We start from the raw sequence: 19,753 nt of genomic DNA on the forward strand, positions 1-19,753 counted from the left end.
ACAGTCTCTATTATTGGAACCAAGAAATATACTTAGTTTATTCTTTTCTCAGCATAATAAGTTATTGCTTGAGGAAGCTGTGATTTCTTTTTTTTTAATCTGTTTTATTAATTATAATAATGAATGAGAAATAAATAATTACAAATAATAAGGGACACAATCAGCTTTGCCTGTGTGTTGGTCTCCTGTACCTTCCAAGAAGATAAATCATAGTTTGAAAGGAAATGTAATTGCGAGATAGCAGTGTAAATTAATTTAAATTAGTTTTATACTCTTTTCATAATCTCTTTATGATACCTAATTTAAACTGTAATTTTAAATATAGTTACACCCTCTTTCTTCTAGAAAATTCCTGCACATGCATATACAAATGTTATTTCTTATATACTACCACCATACACTACATAGACAAGAACATACCTAGAGGAAATACTCACAAGTTTTTGCAAAAAATATTGGTTAAAAAAAAAAAAAAAAAAAGTCAACCGTATTTTATATCCTTTTCTTTAGAAAACGTTTAAATCATACGTTTTTTTCACTCCTGTCATGGTTTAAGCCCAGCCTGGTAACTCAGAACCACACAGCCGCTTGTTCACTCCCCCCCACTCCTTCCACCACCCTCCTCCCAGAGAGATGGGGAGGAGAATCAAAAGAATGTAAATCCCACAGATTGAGATAAGAACAGTCCAGTAGCACCACAACAGTATAATACAAAACCACTACTACTACCACCAATAATAATAATGATAAGGGAAATAACAAAGGGAGAGAATACAATTCCTCACCACCCACCAACCAATTCCCAGCCCAACCCAAGCAGCTACCTGGCTTTCCAGGTAACTCCCCCAGTTTATATACTGGGCATGACGTGCTGTGGTATGGAATACCCCTTTGGCTAGTTTGGGTCAGGTGTCCTGTCTCTGCTTCCTCCCGGCTTCCCCTCCTCCCTGGCAGAGCATGAGACTGAGAAAGTCCTTGATCGGAGTAAATATTACTTAGCAACAAGTGAAAACATCAGTGTGTTATCAGCGTTGTTCTCAGGCTAAAGTCAAAAACACAGCACTGCACCAGCTACTAAGAAGGAGAAAAATGACTACTACAGCTGAACCAGGACAACTCCAAAGCTTATATTCCAGTGGGACACCCACTAACCAGGTGGATATTCAATAGCCCTTTATACCTTTCTGACACTAAACACACCTTCAAACTATTTGATACACATTTTAAGCCGTCATCAGGAAGGACTATCAAAAGACACTTGCTCCATAATCACCTTCCACAGAACACTATTAACTGCTGTTTTCTCAGAGCTGTGAACACATTCTTACTCCCACCAAGTCTATTGGCAAGTTAATTGCAATGGCGATGCCTAGACTTTTTCCTTTTTCTCTGTGCCAGGCAATCTTCTTTTCAAATATTACTTTTAATCTGACTCCTCATGTTCTTACGAGGATTAAAAATTTTTTTGCTTGCTTTCTGGTTTTAGCATGTGTTTTAGGAGAAGGTGCATCAGGTTAATCTCACGAAAGGGATACTCTTCTCACTGTGTTTTCCTGTCATTTTCCACAGCTATGTCAACAGTTGGTGGAAATTCAGAAGGAGCCCCTTGTGTATTCCCCTTCATCTTCCTTGGGAATAAATACGAGTCCTGCACAAGTGCAGGTCGCAATGATGGCAAGCTGTGGTGCGCTTCTACCAGTAGCTATGATGATGACCGCAAGTGGGGCTTTTGTCCAGATCAAGGTGATAGATTGTCACAGCAATACACTGGTACCGGCGTACTGACCTCACTGATCACATCATGCTTACTTAGGATGATTTCATCCTCATACTTAGCACTCCTGTATAGTTCCAATATATCTCCCCAGCCCAAAATCTGAGCAAAACCCCTATATTTAAATTGGAGACTCTTTCAAGAGTCAATCCCAGAGCTCAAATGTCTGAAACATTCACATTTTTTTGTAATTTATAACCATGAAGTGTCTTTTCAAATCACAAAACCCAAAAAATGTTTTTTAAAATAAATTAAATAAATAAATGGTTTTCTCATCACCAGTTTCTCCTTCCAAGGCTAAAAGCCTTGTGTACATTGGTATGTACACAAGTACATTACGTATGTAATAATTATACTCTGACATTGGTCAAAATAGGAACAAATGCTAAATGTAAAAACCACTTGTGACTGATATTGCTGAAGATGAAAAACATGTTTGAAAGTGAGAGAGACAGCATGATGTCTATATGGTGAATATTTAAAATTATTTTGGTTAATATTTGACCTTATTTTTAACATGGATAAAATTAAATATAGCAAAAGGCTTTTTACACATGTACAAACAAATGGAAGACTCAGGGTTTTCCTTTAAGACAGAAATAACTACCAAATTTCAGAGACTGTTTGGGCATAATTGATAAAATGTCATCCTATGATAAAAGATTTTTTTAACCTAACAATATGTGGTACAACAGTAGTGATCCAGGCTCTGTTCATGGACATACAGATATATACAGACCTGTTTATCACTTGCATGCCATTTCATGATGAAAAGTAAGATTTGAGGTCTAGAGTGCAAGTTTAATTTTTCTGTGCTTAAAAAAACCTGTCTGGTTTTATTTGCTACACTTCCTTTTTATTTACAGAAGTATGAAGACTGCGGTCAAAGTCACTTTCATTTGAGACAGTAGCAAATATGAGCCTCTGAAACCTCAGAATCTCTCTATTGAAATGTCATTTCTGGCAATATATATGACATTCACCATTGGTGTCTGTAAATAATGATGATATTTACTATTTGGAGATTTTTGATGGGTAGCAAGGAAAATAAAATTGTAAGACTATGAATAGCCTGTGTGGTACACTTCTATTTAGATGCGACCAGCTAATACTGTCTTGCTGTGTTACCTAGGATACAGTCTCTTCTTGGTTGCCGCTCATGAATTTGGCCATGCCATGGGATTAGAGCACTCTGAGGATCCAGGAGCTCTGATGGCCCCTATCTACACCTACACCAAGAACTTTCGACTTTCTCAGGATGACATTAAAGGAATACAGGAGCTATATGGTAAGGTCCTCCCTTGGCAGCACAAAAGCATGCAGCACAGGTTGAAATCTGGGACTCAGAACTTGCAGTAAATGACATACTGCACAATACCACCAATGCCAGAAACACCCTCTGTTTCTTTCTCCCTGATTTATGTTAGTAAGAGACTCCTACTTAAATCAAAAATCACATTTTAAGAATGATGGGTCACTAAATTTACTAAACTATCAGGAGCCCCAAAACTCCCCCTGACCAAACCTTTAGATGAAAATTTCTAATGCCTTTACTGGGACAATGAAATGCCATGCTTTTCTTTAGCTTGAAATGCCTCATGTGAGTGGGTTTGGGTGTCACTGTTTGTTACTCTGAGCTTCCCAGATTGCAACTTCCTGTAAAGGGAGGGGAAGTACCTTGTTTCCTGTCCCAGCTTGGAAACAGTTCATATTGCCTGCTCACAACCCAAGCTGTACCATCACAATAACACGTGCAGGGTGTACAGGAGCTGATTTGTTGACATAAATATATTTGGCAAGCTCCTGGAGATTAAGTGGATTTAAGCATTCTTGTGTTGGTACATCTTTAAAATTTATTATTTTCTCCACAGATACACTTAGTAAAATTCACAAGTATTATTATGATTAGAATTCCTTCTATGTATATATTTTCTACCTTGTAGAGACACAAATCTGCTACAGTCAATTAAGCAGAGAAAATCTATGCCATTTATTTTTATGTGCTTTTCACTTTTCTGCTGAGATATCTTCCTAATTGTAAGTGACTATATTCTACAGTATTCAACACCTTAGAAATTATAATAGGAATATACCGAAATGATTGCCACATGAGACACCTTTTTATCAAAAATCTGATTTGAATCTTCAATTTTCGCCTTGTTCTTAGCTGCTTTAATTAAGACTGGGAATTGAGACATGGGCAAGGCTCCATGAATTTTCTAAGCTCACACAGCATATCTTTGATAGAGTTCAGAATTTAACTTAGTTGTCTCAAGACACACTTCAAAACCTGAGACAAAATTATCTTTCTTGCCTCTTTATAACTGATAGAACCCTTTACAAACTGCTTTCTGTATAAAACAAGTAAAAAAAAAACCCTTTGTTTTCTTCCATTATTATCTCAGTCATCTACACTCCACTTTGTTTCATACAATAAATCAACCTGATATTTAAGAAAAAAGGCAAATGCTTCATAAGGCAATACAGCCACAGCCAAATAATAAACCAAACCAAAATAAACCAGATGGCAAAGTGCACATTCTGAAGAGTACATTTTGATTGCTGATGAGGGCAAAAAGATTGCACAAATGGCTTAAAATGCATCTTTATAACTTGCAAAATATTGGCACTTCTTTGAAGAACAGAAATCCGCTTTTGACGTCTCTCTCAGCGGAGTTGCGGATAATTCTGAGTAGAAGCACTTTGAAATGCATTTCTCATCTTTTTAGAAGCCAGTGAAATAAAAACTGCAATGTTAACATTTATACCTAGTATAGTCACTTCTGACAAGTTAAACAGACAGCTCAGCATGGATAGACATCCACAGGCAATGCGAATGAGGACACAGAGCAGATTAAGGCAGGACTGAAAGCTAAGGCTTTCTCAGCTGTACTCGACCACCCTTCCTCTGAAAAGATTGTAAGTTTTTGCTCCTTCAATCACTGCCTTCAAATTACTCCCCTTCTAGGAATGACGGTAGTTCATGTGCTCTGTGGCACCTATGCAGCACTGCATTTCAGTGTAACAGAACATCTCTGTTCACATTGCAGAAGTGTTGACCGACTTTGAACCTGGGCCAGGGCCAGGACCAGGACCCGGCCCACGTCCAACCCTTGGACCTGTCACTCCAGAGCTCTGCAAGCATGACATTGTATTTGATGGAGTCGCACAAATTAGAGGAGAAACATTTTTCTTCAAAGATAGGTAAGTGAGACAAATTGTTTACCAATGGGGCTTCACACATGGAGGAAACTGTCAGATCTATTCATCAAAATCTAGACATTTATGATCAGGCACAATCTCTCCCTTTCTTTTGTGTGTTCGGAGACAGTAAAGTGTCCTGTCAACTCCTAGGGGAAAGAGATGGTGAAGTCTGGTTTTATGGTTGAATAATATGGCCTTCTACACCACAAGGGTACACTGCTGGCGCATGGTCAACATGGTTTCCACCAGGACCCCTAGGTTCTTTTTCACAAAGCTGCTTTCCAGCCTGTTGGCCCCCAGTCCCCCAGTCCGTACTGGTGCTTGGGGTTGTTCCTCCCGAGGTGCAGGTCTTTGCATTGGCACTTGTTGGACTGTGGAAGGTTCCTGACATCCCATTTCTCCAGGGATCGAGGTCCCTCTGGATGGCAGCACAAACCCCTGATATAGCAGCCACTCCTTCTAGTACTGGGTCATCAGCAAACTTGCTGAAGGTGCACTCTGCCCCATCATACAGATCATTACTGAAGACGTTAAACAGTCTTCTATCCCGTACTAATGCCTGGGATAGTTACACCGCTACTTACTGGCCTCCAGCTAGACTTCATACCTCTGACTGTGCTCCCTAGGCTTAGACAGTCACAGTTTTCAGTCCACCTCACCGTCTGCTTACCTCAGCCATACTTCAACAGCATCTCTATGAGAATCTAATTGGAAATGAGATCAAAAACCTTTCTGAACGGCTCTTCCCTCATCTACCAGGCCAGTCATTTCACCATAGAAGGTTATCAGGTTAGTCAAGCATGACTTCCCATTTGAGAATCCACGCTGACTACTCCCAAGCACGTTCATGTCCAAAAGATTGTCTGTAATTAGACATACATGAGATGATTATGCCTAAATTCACCTTTTCTTAGAGTTACCCTCAAATTTCTTTGAGAATGTGGAATTTTCAACTTCAGTCATTATTTTAGGCAGTTTTGTGGTGTTTTTTAATTTCTAGTTTCTGCCATACACTGGGATTGCACATGCCAAGATGATATGACAACAACTGGGCTGGTGGTAGTTCTAGCTAAAATTAGGACAAGGAAATGCCACAAACTTCACATAAATGCCTGTTCTCATGATATTTTCTGCCCAACTTCACAAATTGGAGATCCAAAATTAACCCCGATGTTAGTCCTGCTGGCTTCTGTGGAGTCACACAAGGGTTGCTTAAAAGGGTGAAGTAGTTGGGAGACGCATCCAAATTTCTAAATGTTTATGCAAACCAGATATGACCCCCCAAATCCTTAGAGATTTATTCATCTGTAACATTAATAACAAAATTCGCAATGGAAGAGATGCATTAGCCATCTACTGCCTGCCAAAGAAAGATTCATTCCCTATAAAGTATTTCTGGATGCCTTTTGTAGCAAAACCTACAAGGATTGTAATTCAGCAATGGAAATCCCATTACTTTCAGTGGAGTAGAGCTCCATAAGCACTATCCTTCCTGATTTCATTTCACACAGTCTGCACTCTGGGGAAAAGCTTCAAATCTGATTGCAGGAAAACTTCCCTTCATAACTTCTAGGAAAAAACTTCCAAAAAAGCAGTTCATCCAAATCTAGTGGCAATAATCTCAAATGCCTCTTTCACCATGGAGACACTGTTTTAGCAAATCTCCAGTGCTAGCATAAGTTTCATTGTGATAGACTGGTCCCCATGTTCATAAAGATACAAACATGGAAATCTACGAGCAAAGTCTTGTCCCTGAATGGTTTAACCCAGGTTGAGTCCATTAAGTAACAGAATTACGTGACTCATGGTACTGTAAGGACACCGGGATAGTCTCCACACGTGCAAGGCCTCCTAGGCAGAAAACACAAAAAGCAGTTTTGGTGCAAAAGCAGAGACATTCCTGGTAAAATGAGGTAGCTGCACAGCTGCAGCTCCTGCTGCCTTTGCCAGGGCCTCTATTACCCAGCTGCTCAGCAATGAAGAGCATCTCCTAAGAAATACAGGACTTGGCAGCACCACGGGGAGACACACTAAATCCTCTTTTCGTTCTGCCATAAATCAATGCCCAATTTGAAATCATTTATCCTCACTTACCCTGAACATTCTCCCAAAGCCACTGAAGATCTGAGCCCATGCACATTCCCTGTGTGTACGTAAATCAAACACTGCCTCCTATCATATAGAAACGTACACAAGCATCTGAAGCTGACGGAAGTATTACAATCAACGTGTTCATTGCTTCTTTCCAGACGTTAGGTGAAATTTAAAAGGAAGCAGGAACCGATAAACAAAGTCCTCCTCACAAAACAGCAATTTAACAGTTATTTGTATCTCCTGGTGCTGCAAAAGTCCAGCCATCTTTTCCAGATTTACATCTTCAGCTAAAAGATATGAAGAATTTATTACTATGCTGCACGGTTTCACTCTACATACCAGCTTTTCATAACAAAAAGTCATGGTCTTTTGGGTAATTTTACAGGCCACGGTACACTGCAATTCCTTCAGTGCATTTCCTTCTAATTCCCATCTATGTGATATCCAATCATATATGTGTGCTTTGGGTTTAAAGTTTGACTTAACCTTTATCACAGGCTTTGTGTTATAGCAATGTAGAAATGGGATTTAAAACTTCTGATTGTAAGAACAGAATTCTATTACAGCTGCTAGCGGCACAAAGGGTTCACTCAACCTGTCTGTGATACCTTTCATACTATTCCTCTTGGCCCCTGTCAATGGCAGGATAAGATTCCTCACAATCCAGTGATCCCTAGTGGCAAGAAACAGCCCTTTCTTAGCCACAAAATGGTCCTGCAGTACCAACAGACCAGCCCCACAGAATGCCAGCACTGGACTTTCCCACCAACAAGCTGCACAAAGCTGGCCCCACCACTCTGGCCTAACAAGCTTACCAAAAGTGGTACTCACTTTTGCTAGCGTAGTCATCAGAAAGGTAAAGTATCGATCTCAGTTCATTGTGATCAAAAGGAAAAACACATCCTCACAGCAATAGAAACGATTCCAAGTTTCACAGTATCCATAATGTACTGATCCTCTTTTACTCACTTGCGGGCCTTGGTTTTCAGCCAGACCTCCACCTTGCTTCACCTTTTGTTAACTGGTAATCACACAAGGTTTGATCCAACAAGGAACAATTTTAAATCTACTCCTAAATCTGCAAAGCAATTCAGTATTCTATATAATCCCAACAGAACAGAAATATTTCACATTCAGATACAGTTGGTCAAAAAACTATGCAAATACCAAAACAGTCTGTTCCAACCAACTCGTACTTTATCTAACATGCAGCAAAAGCAGACAATTGTTAAATTGTTTTGCTCTGGAATGGCTTTGCCTGTTGGTCTTGCAGCTTTCCAAACATCAGGCACACAGCATTATGACTCACTTTTGGAATTCAAAAAACAAATGTCTATCATGTGTTGTGTGTCTTATGATTCATGAAAACGACCACAGCATCCAACTGTCATATTACACAGGCAAAAGGAACAATTAGCAAAAAGGAAGTCAGATTAGATGAATTCTTAAAAAAAAAAATTATTTTTCCCTCCCCCCTCAGATCATGGAAATAAACAGGAATTACTGGAGGTGCTGTGGGCCATTTACTGAGCTTTTCCACTGGGCACAGAATCTTCCAAGCAACCAGAGTGCCCAACTGTAGTATCTACACTGATGGCTTTGTTCTGAAAGTGAACAAAATTCAAACTTCTGAAGCTTACCAAGACATTAAAAAAGACCCACTGATTCGGTCCCTTTAAATACCTGCTAGTGATAATAATACTAACAATGGCAAATCTTGGTTATGTTAAAATATATAATACTTACTATAAAAAGGTATTAAATCTGTCTATAAAGATAATATTAAAATTTAACCTGAATTACTTAAAACATTTCAACATGCTCAAAGTGAAATGAGAAAGCCAAATAATTTATTTTACCATTCCTCAATAAGCAATAAAAATACCTCCGGCCCAATTCAAAAGCAAAAGAAAATTCAGCTTTGACCAAGCTTCCTTTTCCACAAGAAAACCTCACCGTTTTAATAAGTCCCTTCAAATGTGTGTTTTAATAAAAGCCCGGTGTTCAAGTCTCCATTGGCTCTGGAGAGTTTGAAATTCATGTGGATAGTAATTATTAGTGCTGACTCAGCCACAAATCAAGTCCAAATTTGACTGAAATTCTGTAACTTGGATTTTTCAAGGAGATACTTTTATAAATGCTGTGTTAGAAAGATTTGTTATAGGAGTTTCCATTTCATACCATACAGGATCTGCTTTTCTGGCTAAAGAGAGATGCATGAAAAAATGTTATTAGTTTTTACAGTGTCTAAATACTGTCAAGAGCAAGAGTAATTAGCTAAATGCCTTATTCCTTTCCTCTTTTTTAAAATTAAAATTATGATGAGTTATGCTTAGAGATATTTTTGTACATGTTAAAAATACATATATGCATGCAAAATGAGAGCAAGTTAACATATTACTATCTTAATTACTAGTACCATATGTCAGATTAAATGAATACATATTTTTAATTAAGAGACAGAAAAAAAAAATGTGTTTCAAGATGTTTTGTTTGTCCTAACTAGCTCTGTTTGCAATCAAACTTCTGCTGATAAACATACAGCAATTTAATAAACGAATTTAGAACCTCTCCTCCAAGTTTTAGGCAAAACCAAAATTCACTTTCAGATGCTGGGTTTCTCAAGGTATAATTATTCTAGGTAGGAAAGGGTAATGGCTATTTATACTTTGCAAAAGGTAAGATGCCAGTAGCACCTTGAGCTTCAGTAACACAATAATGGTAAAAGCAGTTTGACATGAGAATGTAATAGCTATAGTTTGGCGCAAGAGCTGCTGATTTTTCATTTTATCACCATGGCAAAAACTTCATTCTGTTGAGGAAAAAAGTTGTTCCTTCTGTGGAGGAGGAAATAGCAGAACCATTTTTAACCAAAAGCCCTCAGCACAAAGCTCTGCCATTTAAAGATGATTACAGCTTTTTAAAGCTTAAAGCAAATGATGAATCTACTTCTACATAAAATAGCAAATAAATTACCTATGCATTTCTCTAATGAATATTTTTAGTGCTAGCAGTTTCTTTTACAACCAAGCTCACTTCCAAGCAGTTTGATACACTGTCATTAAATTTGAACTTTTAGTCACTACAATAGTAATTGCAAGAGCAATTCATGGAATACAAATCTCTGCTTTTCTTACTCATCCATCTGCTCCATACACAACAGCATGAGAGCTCTAATAGTTTAAATGTCTTGTAAAGGAATTTATTTGTATACTCAAAGCACAGAATAAATTCTACTCTGATGCAAAAAGCAACAAAAACTCCAAAGCAACCAGTGCAATCAGTGCAAGCAATATCACCTGCAGTCCAGCATGCAGCTTATTGCGCAGCTGTTTTAGCAACAGGCTTCCAAATGAATTATTTGGCTTTTCAGTCACTGTAGGAAAATATTTACAAATGTGTGTTGTTGCTAACGTGTGTGTGTGTGCACATGTGTGTGTATATGCACGCTTATGCAGCCTTTGCCAGAAATTATGAGAAACAGATGTGCTGCTGAATTCGTTCATTGTAAATCTCATACAATGTTCTGTTCTGCTCAGATTCATGTGGAGGACTGTAAACCCCCGAGGAAAACCCACAGGTCCTCTTCTTGTTGCTACATTCTGGCCTGATCTGCCAGAGAAAATTGATGCTGTCTACGAGGCCCCCCAGGATGAGAAGGCTGTATTTTTTTCAGGTATTGGTTTTAAGTTTTAAAATGTAAGCATCCATTTGCATAAATGTTGCATTCAAGTTCAGTTTCCTCCAGCTGTAACTGGGCCAGGAAATGGCCTGCCTAAGAGCCAGTATAGCCAGCGGGTATGGGTGACAGATGTCAAACATCCCATGCAGAGGATATTAGGACAATGGCTGGATCTGAAAGACTGAACAGCATTCCGCCTCCATTACAACAAAGGGGAGCTATAAGCATCAAAAAAGATACATTCAAAAAGAAGAAAGACTAAACAAGAGTAATTATTTAAACCAAAAAGCAACCACAGAAGGAGTTCTTTTTCATTAGTCACTGCTCTGTTTTCCTTCTGCTTCCTCTCATTTCAAGCTATTGTCTCTGTACACGTTGCTTGAGAAGATTAGATCTCCCCCTTCTCCCCATGCTTTTCCTTCTCTCTTCCTCTTTTGCCAAAGATTGACTTCCACTGTGGCTTCCAAGTGTCTTCCTTGGTGGCTCATCAGGCAGAGGATACAGGCAGCCATGCTAGCTGCCTCCATGGGAGAGGAGGATAACAGGAAGCATTGCTCTGTCTATCCTAAATCACACATGGTTCCCCTGTACTGGCCAAATTAGTGAAGCTAGGAAACTGTTTTCAACATGAAGAACTGAGCCAGCAAAAACTGGGCTCCAGTATCTACTAAAAATATGATTAAACACCTCCAATCATGTAAAAACCATATGGCTGATGCTGCTGTACATTTTCTGAACAGGAGGGAAAGAAGTAATGATAATCTATTCCACATGTCTCAAAGGCCATTTGCTTTGGTTTACATGGGGGGAGAGGAAGCTTAAAGTTTTATTTCAGGCAAGCCAAACACTTGAAATATTGCATATACTACATATAATCCTGCTGCCTCTAAACCTCTCTCCCTCTCTTTATAATTTCCAGAAAATGTAACTAACTTGCTTTTAAAAAATAAGAACTATCAAAGATTGGTTTGAAAGTTACATATAGCCCAACTATCTTAAAACACTGACTACTGAGACCTACCCTTTGCTCCTGAATGGTGAACTAGTAACTTCTCAGGAACTAAGATGCTACGTTTTACAATTTTCTCATATTAACAGTTTACTTACTTTCCCACGAGCACAGAATCCAAGAAATGTTCTTTCATTAATTAATCTTTCCATGGATTTCAGTGAATCTAGTGAGACATTTACCAAGTAAATTAAAATCCCATGTAAAGAGCACAGAATACTAGTACCTGTTCCATTAGCACATATTTGGAGAGACATTACAAAATGTTGTACAAGAGACAACAGAAATAGGAATTCTGGGTAAAAACTTCCCATTAATCTCTCAATGAAAACACTCAACCAAACAAATGGAGGGTGAACATGAGCATCTGCATTTGACCTTCAGGTGCCCATGCCTGCTTTCAGACCATCTTCATCATACAAAAAATACTAATATTAACTATCTGTTTTAACATAACCCCAACTGTATTAAGACAGTGTCTGCCCCAAAAATGAGACAGCTAAGAAGGGAGGAAGCAAGAGCATGCTGAGGTGATGTCTTTTTCTGAGAGGCAAGCAACACTTCAGAGGCAAAAGCAGAAACTGTAGTCACTGTACACCTGCACTCTAATCTAGCGCTTCATAGGTGGTAAAATACTAGAAAGACTGTTACTACAGTTAGTGTAATAAAAAGTTGCATAGCAAAGCATGAAAGAATAGATACTCCTCTGTATCCAATTAATAAACAGTGTTCGGTTTGTTTTCTCCCCTACTTAGGAAATGAGTACTGGGTTTTTTCAGCCAGTAACTTGGATAGGGGTTATCCAAAGAAACTCACCAACCTGGGACTACCCCCGGATGTGCAACGTGTGGATGCAGCTTTCAACTGGGGCAGAAACAAGAGGACATACATTTTTGCTGGAGACAGATACTGGAAGTAAGACCCATTGAAGGGGTGATGGTGGTGGTACACTGTTAGCCAAGCTGTGTCTCTAGGGCTGAACACACACTGAGGTTCAGGAAGCAGGAACAAAACAAAGGGACAGCATCCTTGAAGAATACAAAATGAAGGCTGCCAGGACAGCACTGATAGCAGTGGCAAGTGAGGATGCTGAACCAGGGAGCATGGCTAGGAAAGAACATTTGTACAGCAGCAGAGAACAAGCATGTGCTTGAGAAAACAGTTTGCAATGGAAGAGGATATCTGGGAGTCCCTGTCAGGCTGCTCCCCACTAACAACCCACCCCTCAACCCCTATTGTACCAGCAAACTGACCCACATCAGTCCCAGGCTTTAAGAGGGGCAAGCTGTCCGTACTGTCAGCTTGTAGCTACTGGGAGAAAATTTTGACAGGAATTCCTTAAAGATGGGCTGACCCCCAATCACTTTAAGCCAAAGACTGACCAGATTGCCTTAGAAATTCTTTCAGTAAACCATCAGGTTTGGAGGCACTGGATGTAAAAGAAACAGCAGTGTGACTGGCAGGCAAGTTAGGGATGACTTAAAATCCTTCAGCAGCTGATATACCACATCACTAACACATCTGCTCTACTATTAGAGTTGGCACTGAGGAGATCTGAACAAACCACAAGAAATGTGTGTTAGTACTCTGGGAAAATCGCAGAAAGGTTTGGGTTGGAAGAGACCTTCAAGACCATCTAGTTCCAACCCCCTCTTCCATAGGCCTTCCACTAGACCAGGTTGCTCCAAGCTTCATCCAGCCTGGCCTTGAATACTGCCAGGGATGGGGCATCCACAACTTCTCTGGGCAACCTGTGCCAGGGCCTTGCCACCGTCATAGTGAAGTAAAGGAGGAGAATCACCTTCCTCGACCTGCTGGTCATGCTGCTTTTGACACAGCCCAGGACATGGTTGGCTTTCTAGGCTGCTAGCATAGACTGCCGAGTCACACTGAGCTTGTCAACCAACAGCCCCAAGTCTTTCTCCTCAGAGCTGCTCTCAATCCATCCTTAGCTCAATCCAGTCTTAGCTGTTATTCATTTCGAGAGTCTCTACAATCCTTTTCATGTTTACACTACACGCTCAGGGAGGTTTTTGCTACAAAGACCACCACAAACATGGTATTCCACAAATGCACATAACTGTACTTGCACTAAGGTTCCTGTTAGAAAGACTGTATGAGAAGCAAAATATGACACAACATAAGCAAACAAACTCAGGTGATCTGCTACCATGCTCTATCCAGGAAAGATCTTGGACTTTTAAATTAGGAAGGAATGTCCTTAAAATGTCTCAAGGCTATTATTGTGGTAGAAATAAATACCTTACACTCCACCTGATGAAAAGTCTATTAATCGTATTTAATAGAATTTCATTATCATGGCATCAGAAACGCCCACCAGAAATCTGAAAGATTTTCCAAGCTATAAGGATTCCTCCTGAGAGATGTTCTATATAAAATATCAAAGGAGGTCTCAGTATAATTGAGTCCATTTTATGTGAACTTTAATTTCATGTTATGATCAAACTGGATGAGTGTCTTTATTATATCCTAATGGCTGTGGATTCCTGTAAGCAAATAAAATACCCTTTCACAATTGCCACTTGATCATAACTTTCAATTACTTTGACGACAGTACACTTCTCCATTATTTAAAGAGAAAAAACCCCAAAGGCTAAACTTTAAAAACTAGAGTATTTTTTGTTTTTTAACGTCATAATGTAGAGATCATTTTACACATTTGCAAGTAGTTCTAACACAGCCATTTGTAATACTTCAGATTCCTACCAAAACCTATAGACTGCGAGTCAGCAAAGCTGCAGGCGTCCTCTGTACCAACTATTGTTTTGATTAACTGTACTCCAGGGCCTCCAAGTAATTCATCAGTCTAACCACAGACAGTAATTCTATCAAAGTGCCTTATCAACTGCAGTCACTGCAGAAAGCATAATTTATTGTTAAGGAATCAAAATAAGCTTAAGTGATTCCTATCGGTTTAAAGAAGAGAGCAGTTGACAAATATTTTGGAAAAAAATGCATCTGTTTAACACAGATGCTATAACCCTTAAGTATGTTTTGTTTTATACAAGGACTCTGCCACATGGAAGCAAAACAGTTACATAACATAGTCCTGCCTGTGCCATTATCACACTTCTTTTAAATGGATTTTTTGGAAGCCTTCTCCTCTGTCTCCTTCCAGCCCCAAGCTATTTTAGTGTTACTATAACTAGATTGTTAAGCAAAGTTTTGGGAAAGAGAGGAAGAGAAGCTGGCTCAGATTCCACAGCTGAAGTTTTAAAGCTACCCAGCAAGGTACCAGATTTTCTTTAAATATCCTAGGAAAAATAGTAAGTAAGGTAAGTTAATAATTTGAATTTATTTTGGCCAACCTACTGCTCATTAGTAGTGATGTAAGTTTGGATAGAATCCAGGTCTATACAGTAATGAGGGAAAAGTAACCCGAGATATATACAGATGCGGATAAACAGAAATCAAGAACATAAACCCTCCCTCTAGTACTAGTCAAAGCTGACCTCTTTGAAGTCATCTGCTCCTGAAGAGGTGCTGCTAGGGTGACTGAGGCCTCACGTGCATTGGAAGCCTGATCCAAACTATATCCCACAGCACTGCTTCGCAGGACACCTCCACTTCTAATCAGCACTGACTCCCATCTATGGATCAGATAAATGGGGAAAACAGGCCACGGTCTTGCACCTTCTTTCCTCTCAAGTGCCTTGCATACCTGGGACATTTGTTTCCTATTTATGGAAAGGGAGATCCTGGATTACTTGGCTGTGGGAGTGCAAAACTGGCTTTGCACAAATCTGTCTGCATTCTACAGTGGAAATCACACTGAGTAAATGAAACAACTCATGATCTGCAGGTGTGGACACCAACAGATCCACTCACTCCTGAACAGCACTGCAAACTAGATCCAACTTCCATGACGTTAGGTGGATTTACATCAGCTGAGTTTTCCTCTTGAAAGCATAGATTGTGAAAGCCATTGTGGTTTTGGTTCCTCCCCCCAAAGAAAAACATCTGTTTTTAACTTGGCATTTATCTGTTCATCATCACAGAGAGAGAGAGACTGTGTGAAAATAATAAGGGTTTTTAATGAAATGTTAGGTAAAGCAATTAGTAATTTAATTGCATTCCATCAATTACATGGACTACAAGCATATTTCAAATACGATTTTGAAAAGATCGCCATTTCACATTAAAATCTGCTATCTTCAGATGTTGGCTGCTTCCTGAAAAAAGTTACTTTTCCTAGAATTATGTCTGGAATTTTAAAGTTACATTTCTGAAAAGGATTTTGCTTAGAAAATGTGTTTTCTTTTCAGCAAGAATTGCATTTCCAAAAGGAAAGACATAAAATTTGATGGTCTTTTAAAGGAGTCAGGAATAATTATACTACAATTATAACTAAATAGAAAATGTTACAATCTTAGTTAGTATATTTCTATTTGATTGTTATATATAGTCACACTTGCTGAGGACTCCCTGAAAAAAATGTTAAAATTTCAATACAGATCTGTAATGCAGTGATATCATTTTCTTCAGATACAATGAAGAAAAGAAGAAAATGGAGCTTGCATCCCCTAAATTCATTGCAGACTCTTGGAATGGCGTTCCAGATAACCTCGATGCTGCCCTGGGTCTTGGTGACAGTGGTAAGCTGTAATTCTGATTCAAGTCACTAACAAGCTCTTATTTGTCTGCTGTGAAACTTATTGGAGATTTTAATTTCTTGCAGTCACTGAGCAGAAGTCAAATGGAGCCAAATTCCCATTCAGCTTTGCAAACTATTAATTCAAATAACCTTTTATTTTCTTTTTATTTTCCTATTAAATATCAGTTGATAAATACCCTACTAACAACAGTTTAGACTTTTTAAAAGGAAACATTATGGGATGTCTCTTTGTTTCAGCTGGGATAGAGGTTTGGAGTTTTTTGTCTTAGTAGGTGGTGCAGTGCTGTGTTTTGGATTTAATATGAGAATATGCTGATAACACACCAATGTTTTAGATGTTGCTCAGTAGTGTCCACCCTAATCAAGGATTTCTCAGTCTCTTGTGCTCTGCCAGTGAGGAGGGGCACGAGAAGCCGGGAGGAAGCAGAGACAGGACACCTGACCAGACTAGCCAAAGGGGTATTCTATACCACAGCACATCATGCCCAGTACAGAAACCGGGGGGAGTTGGCTGGGAGGGATCGATTGCTGCTCAGGGACAGGCTGGGCATTGGTCAGTGGGTGGTGAGCAGTTGTACTGTGCATCACTTGTGTTTCTTGGGGTTTATTCATCTCCCCTTTTGTTACTATTATATTTATTTCAATTGTTAAACTGTTCTCTCAACCCATGGGGGGGTTTACTCTTTTCCAATACTCCTCCCCATCTCATTAGGGAGGGGGTGTGTGAGCAAGCAGCTGCATGGTACTTAGCTGCCGGCTAGGGTTAAATCACATGCAGAAAAGTGAAAGCTGGTGCAGTCACTTTTATGTCAACATGTTCCAAAGGCTCAGACCTCGATTCATGCTGATTTTTCCATCTGGGCATGGGCAAAATTAGCTCTGTGGGGAACTCTCTTTCTAGTGCAGTTTGAAACAGAGACTAAAGTGACTCCTGCCACCCAGGATGTCCTAACACCAGAAGCTATGATCAAGCCAGCCCCTATGGCTTGGAAATTTCCCGACTTCCTGACAACTCCATAGTTTCCTCAATACCAGCATGCACCCACAGCACCATTTCAAGATCTTCCCGCTCCAGCACAGACAGAACTCAAGTATGATAATCTCCCTGATTACCACAAATGAGTTGTATTTTGCTCTTTTTTTTACCTTCCTATCAACAGCAGCTGAGAGCCTGGCACATGGTTTTAAGTGGCCTTCTATTTTGCACAGATATGCATAAATGTCTGGAAGCACCACTGGTATCACAAGTCTCGACTCGATTAAATTTTCAACACCTATTTAGCCAGCAAACACTTCTTCCCAGAAAATTCTGGCTCACAAAATGGTAACCTGGCTTCAGGCTCCATTGAACAAGACCTGTCTTCTCCAGAGTGGGAACTTTCGTTGTTTTTAAAATAGATCTTTTTTATTGATGACCAATATTTTGGAAAATAAGTTTTGCAGTACATTAAGCTTCATGAAGTCAAACAGACAAAAGGCTTTGATCATGAATTATGTGCTTCATAATCTGAATATGCTTTTTCATTTACCTCCACAGGATACACTTACTTTTTCAAAGATCAGTACTATCTACAAATGGAAGACAAGAGTTTGAAGATTGTTAAAATTGGCAAGATAAATTCTGACTGGTTGGGTTGCTGAACTGTATGAGATATTAATAACCATTTTATTTACTTCTTTGTTATATGCCTTATCTGTAATTAGAAATAGATCTGAATGCCAAATACTGGACCAGTCTGGTACTGGCACCAAAACATTAAGTACCAGTACTGTACACATAAGATAATTTAAGAATGTTTGCCTCCTCAGTATACAAAAGATGTTTACGTATACATTCTGGTACAATTTTTCAGTCATAGTAATGCTAGTAACAGAATATCCATCACTTTATTCCCAGGGCGCTTAAGCAAAGCATTGAAACCATTGGAGACTGGATCACATCCCTACGTTATACATATCCCAAAATAGACTCAAATGAGATGTACCAGCAGTGCACTTTGATTTTTATTTTTTTTTTAATACAACTCTGTTATAAATAGATGGTTTGTCTTGACGTTTTTCACCCTTTTGCGAGTTTGATCATTACTTCCATTTATTTACATAATAATACAGAAAGACTGTCAAAGGCACAGGTTGCCTCAGGATTTGATTTGTGTTGATGCATGATGGAATCATGGCAAGAAACTATTAAAGTATTGTTTTAAAGTACTTTTTATTTTAATACCTTAGTTAAATTTAGCAATTTGCTTCATGCACTTTGTTATTACTATATAACTTGTTTATATGGATGGAATGACTCAGATTTTTTAAGTCAATGCGTTATACATAAAAGTCAAGTATTATTGTTAACTTGTTTTATTTTTCTGTTCTTTATAATATTGGGGTTTATTTGGTTAGGTTTTTTGCTTATGCATTGGGCAACAGAAAATGCTCTTTTCACAATCTGATGGAATGTTTCTCATTAAAAAAAATAAACCAGAAAAGAATGTCCCACATATGAAGTGCCAACGATACAAATAAAATCAAATTACACTGTCAATACTTCTCATGGCCAGGCTTCCTTGTATCATTTCAAATTAGAAATTCAGTAGCATGCTACAGTGAAATACCTGTCAAAGGAAAGACAATATTACTCCAATATATAACTGCATACTGGATTTATTTTACATTATTTTCTCTGTTAGTTCTAAGATGTAACTGTAGCAATTTACATTAAACAGATCATCTGGTCCCGTGCTCCACAAAGCCCGCTGCCTTCTCACAAAAGTTTACATGCCTGTCTCTTACCCATGCTCTTTCTCCTTATCAGCAGCTCCCTCACCACAATCCAGCCAAGAAGAGTCAACACAGACACAGTGGTGTATGTATCCTACAGGGAATGTAAGCTTGAGAAACAGAGATGTATAACCTCACCCCTGCTGCCCATGAGATCAGACACCATTTGGCCAAAGATCTTCTAAAGTGGCTGCATGGCCAAACCATCTTTCCATTGCACGCTATCCAGACACAATGCCCACTTTGGGAAGCTATAGATTACTACAGACAATTCTCACCTGGATGAACAGTCCTACTTTCACCTATGCCAAAAGAAAAGATCTCCATCTGGGCAGACTCATTCTCTACAGAAACCATCAATCACCTTCTCAATTAGTCCTGCACCAGCATCAACAAAACAAGGCACAAAACAAAGTAGTTGTAATTGTAAAATGTTACTGCTGCAATTTCTACATACACCTGGTAACCTTCTCAGAATTGCATTATCTAGTATGCCACTGCAGGGATGTATGGTCTGTCCTGACCATAAACATCTTCCTATGCTATTGTTGAAAATACTCTGTAGCTTTAATGACTGTC

At 39.0% G+C, this 19,753-nt stretch overlaps 1 protein-coding gene across 1 annotated transcript in view; it reads left to right on the top strand.

Moving 5' to 3' along the window:
* Positions 1–18,938, top strand: part of MMP2 (matrix metallopeptidase 2) — a 36,284-nt gene extending 17,346 nt beyond the window's left edge. Inside the window, exons 7-13 of the mRNA XM_030470420.1 lie at positions 1,570–1,743; positions 2,907–3,062; positions 4,825–4,978; positions 10,612–10,748; positions 12,519–12,678; positions 16,270–16,379; positions 17,937–18,938. Of these exons, the coding sequence (XP_030326280.1) occupies positions 1,570–1,743; positions 2,907–3,062; positions 4,825–4,978; positions 10,612–10,748; positions 12,519–12,678; positions 16,270–16,379; positions 17,937–18,040 (995 nt within the window). The 3' untranslated portion in view covers positions 18,041–18,938. The remainder of the gene's footprint in view (positions 1–1,569; positions 1,744–2,906; positions 3,063–4,824; positions 4,979–10,611; positions 10,749–12,518; positions 12,679–16,269; positions 16,380–17,936) is intronic.
* The last annotated feature ends 815 nt before the right edge of the window (positions 18,939–19,753 follow it).

The sequence above is a fragment of the Strigops habroptila genome, chromosome Z (assembly GCF_004027225.2).
Source record: "Strigops habroptila isolate Jane chromosome Z, bStrHab1.2.pri, whole genome shotgun sequence".
In the NCBI taxonomy this organism is placed as follows: domain Eukaryota; kingdom Metazoa; phylum Chordata; class Aves; order Psittaciformes; family Psittacidae; genus Strigops; species Strigops habroptila.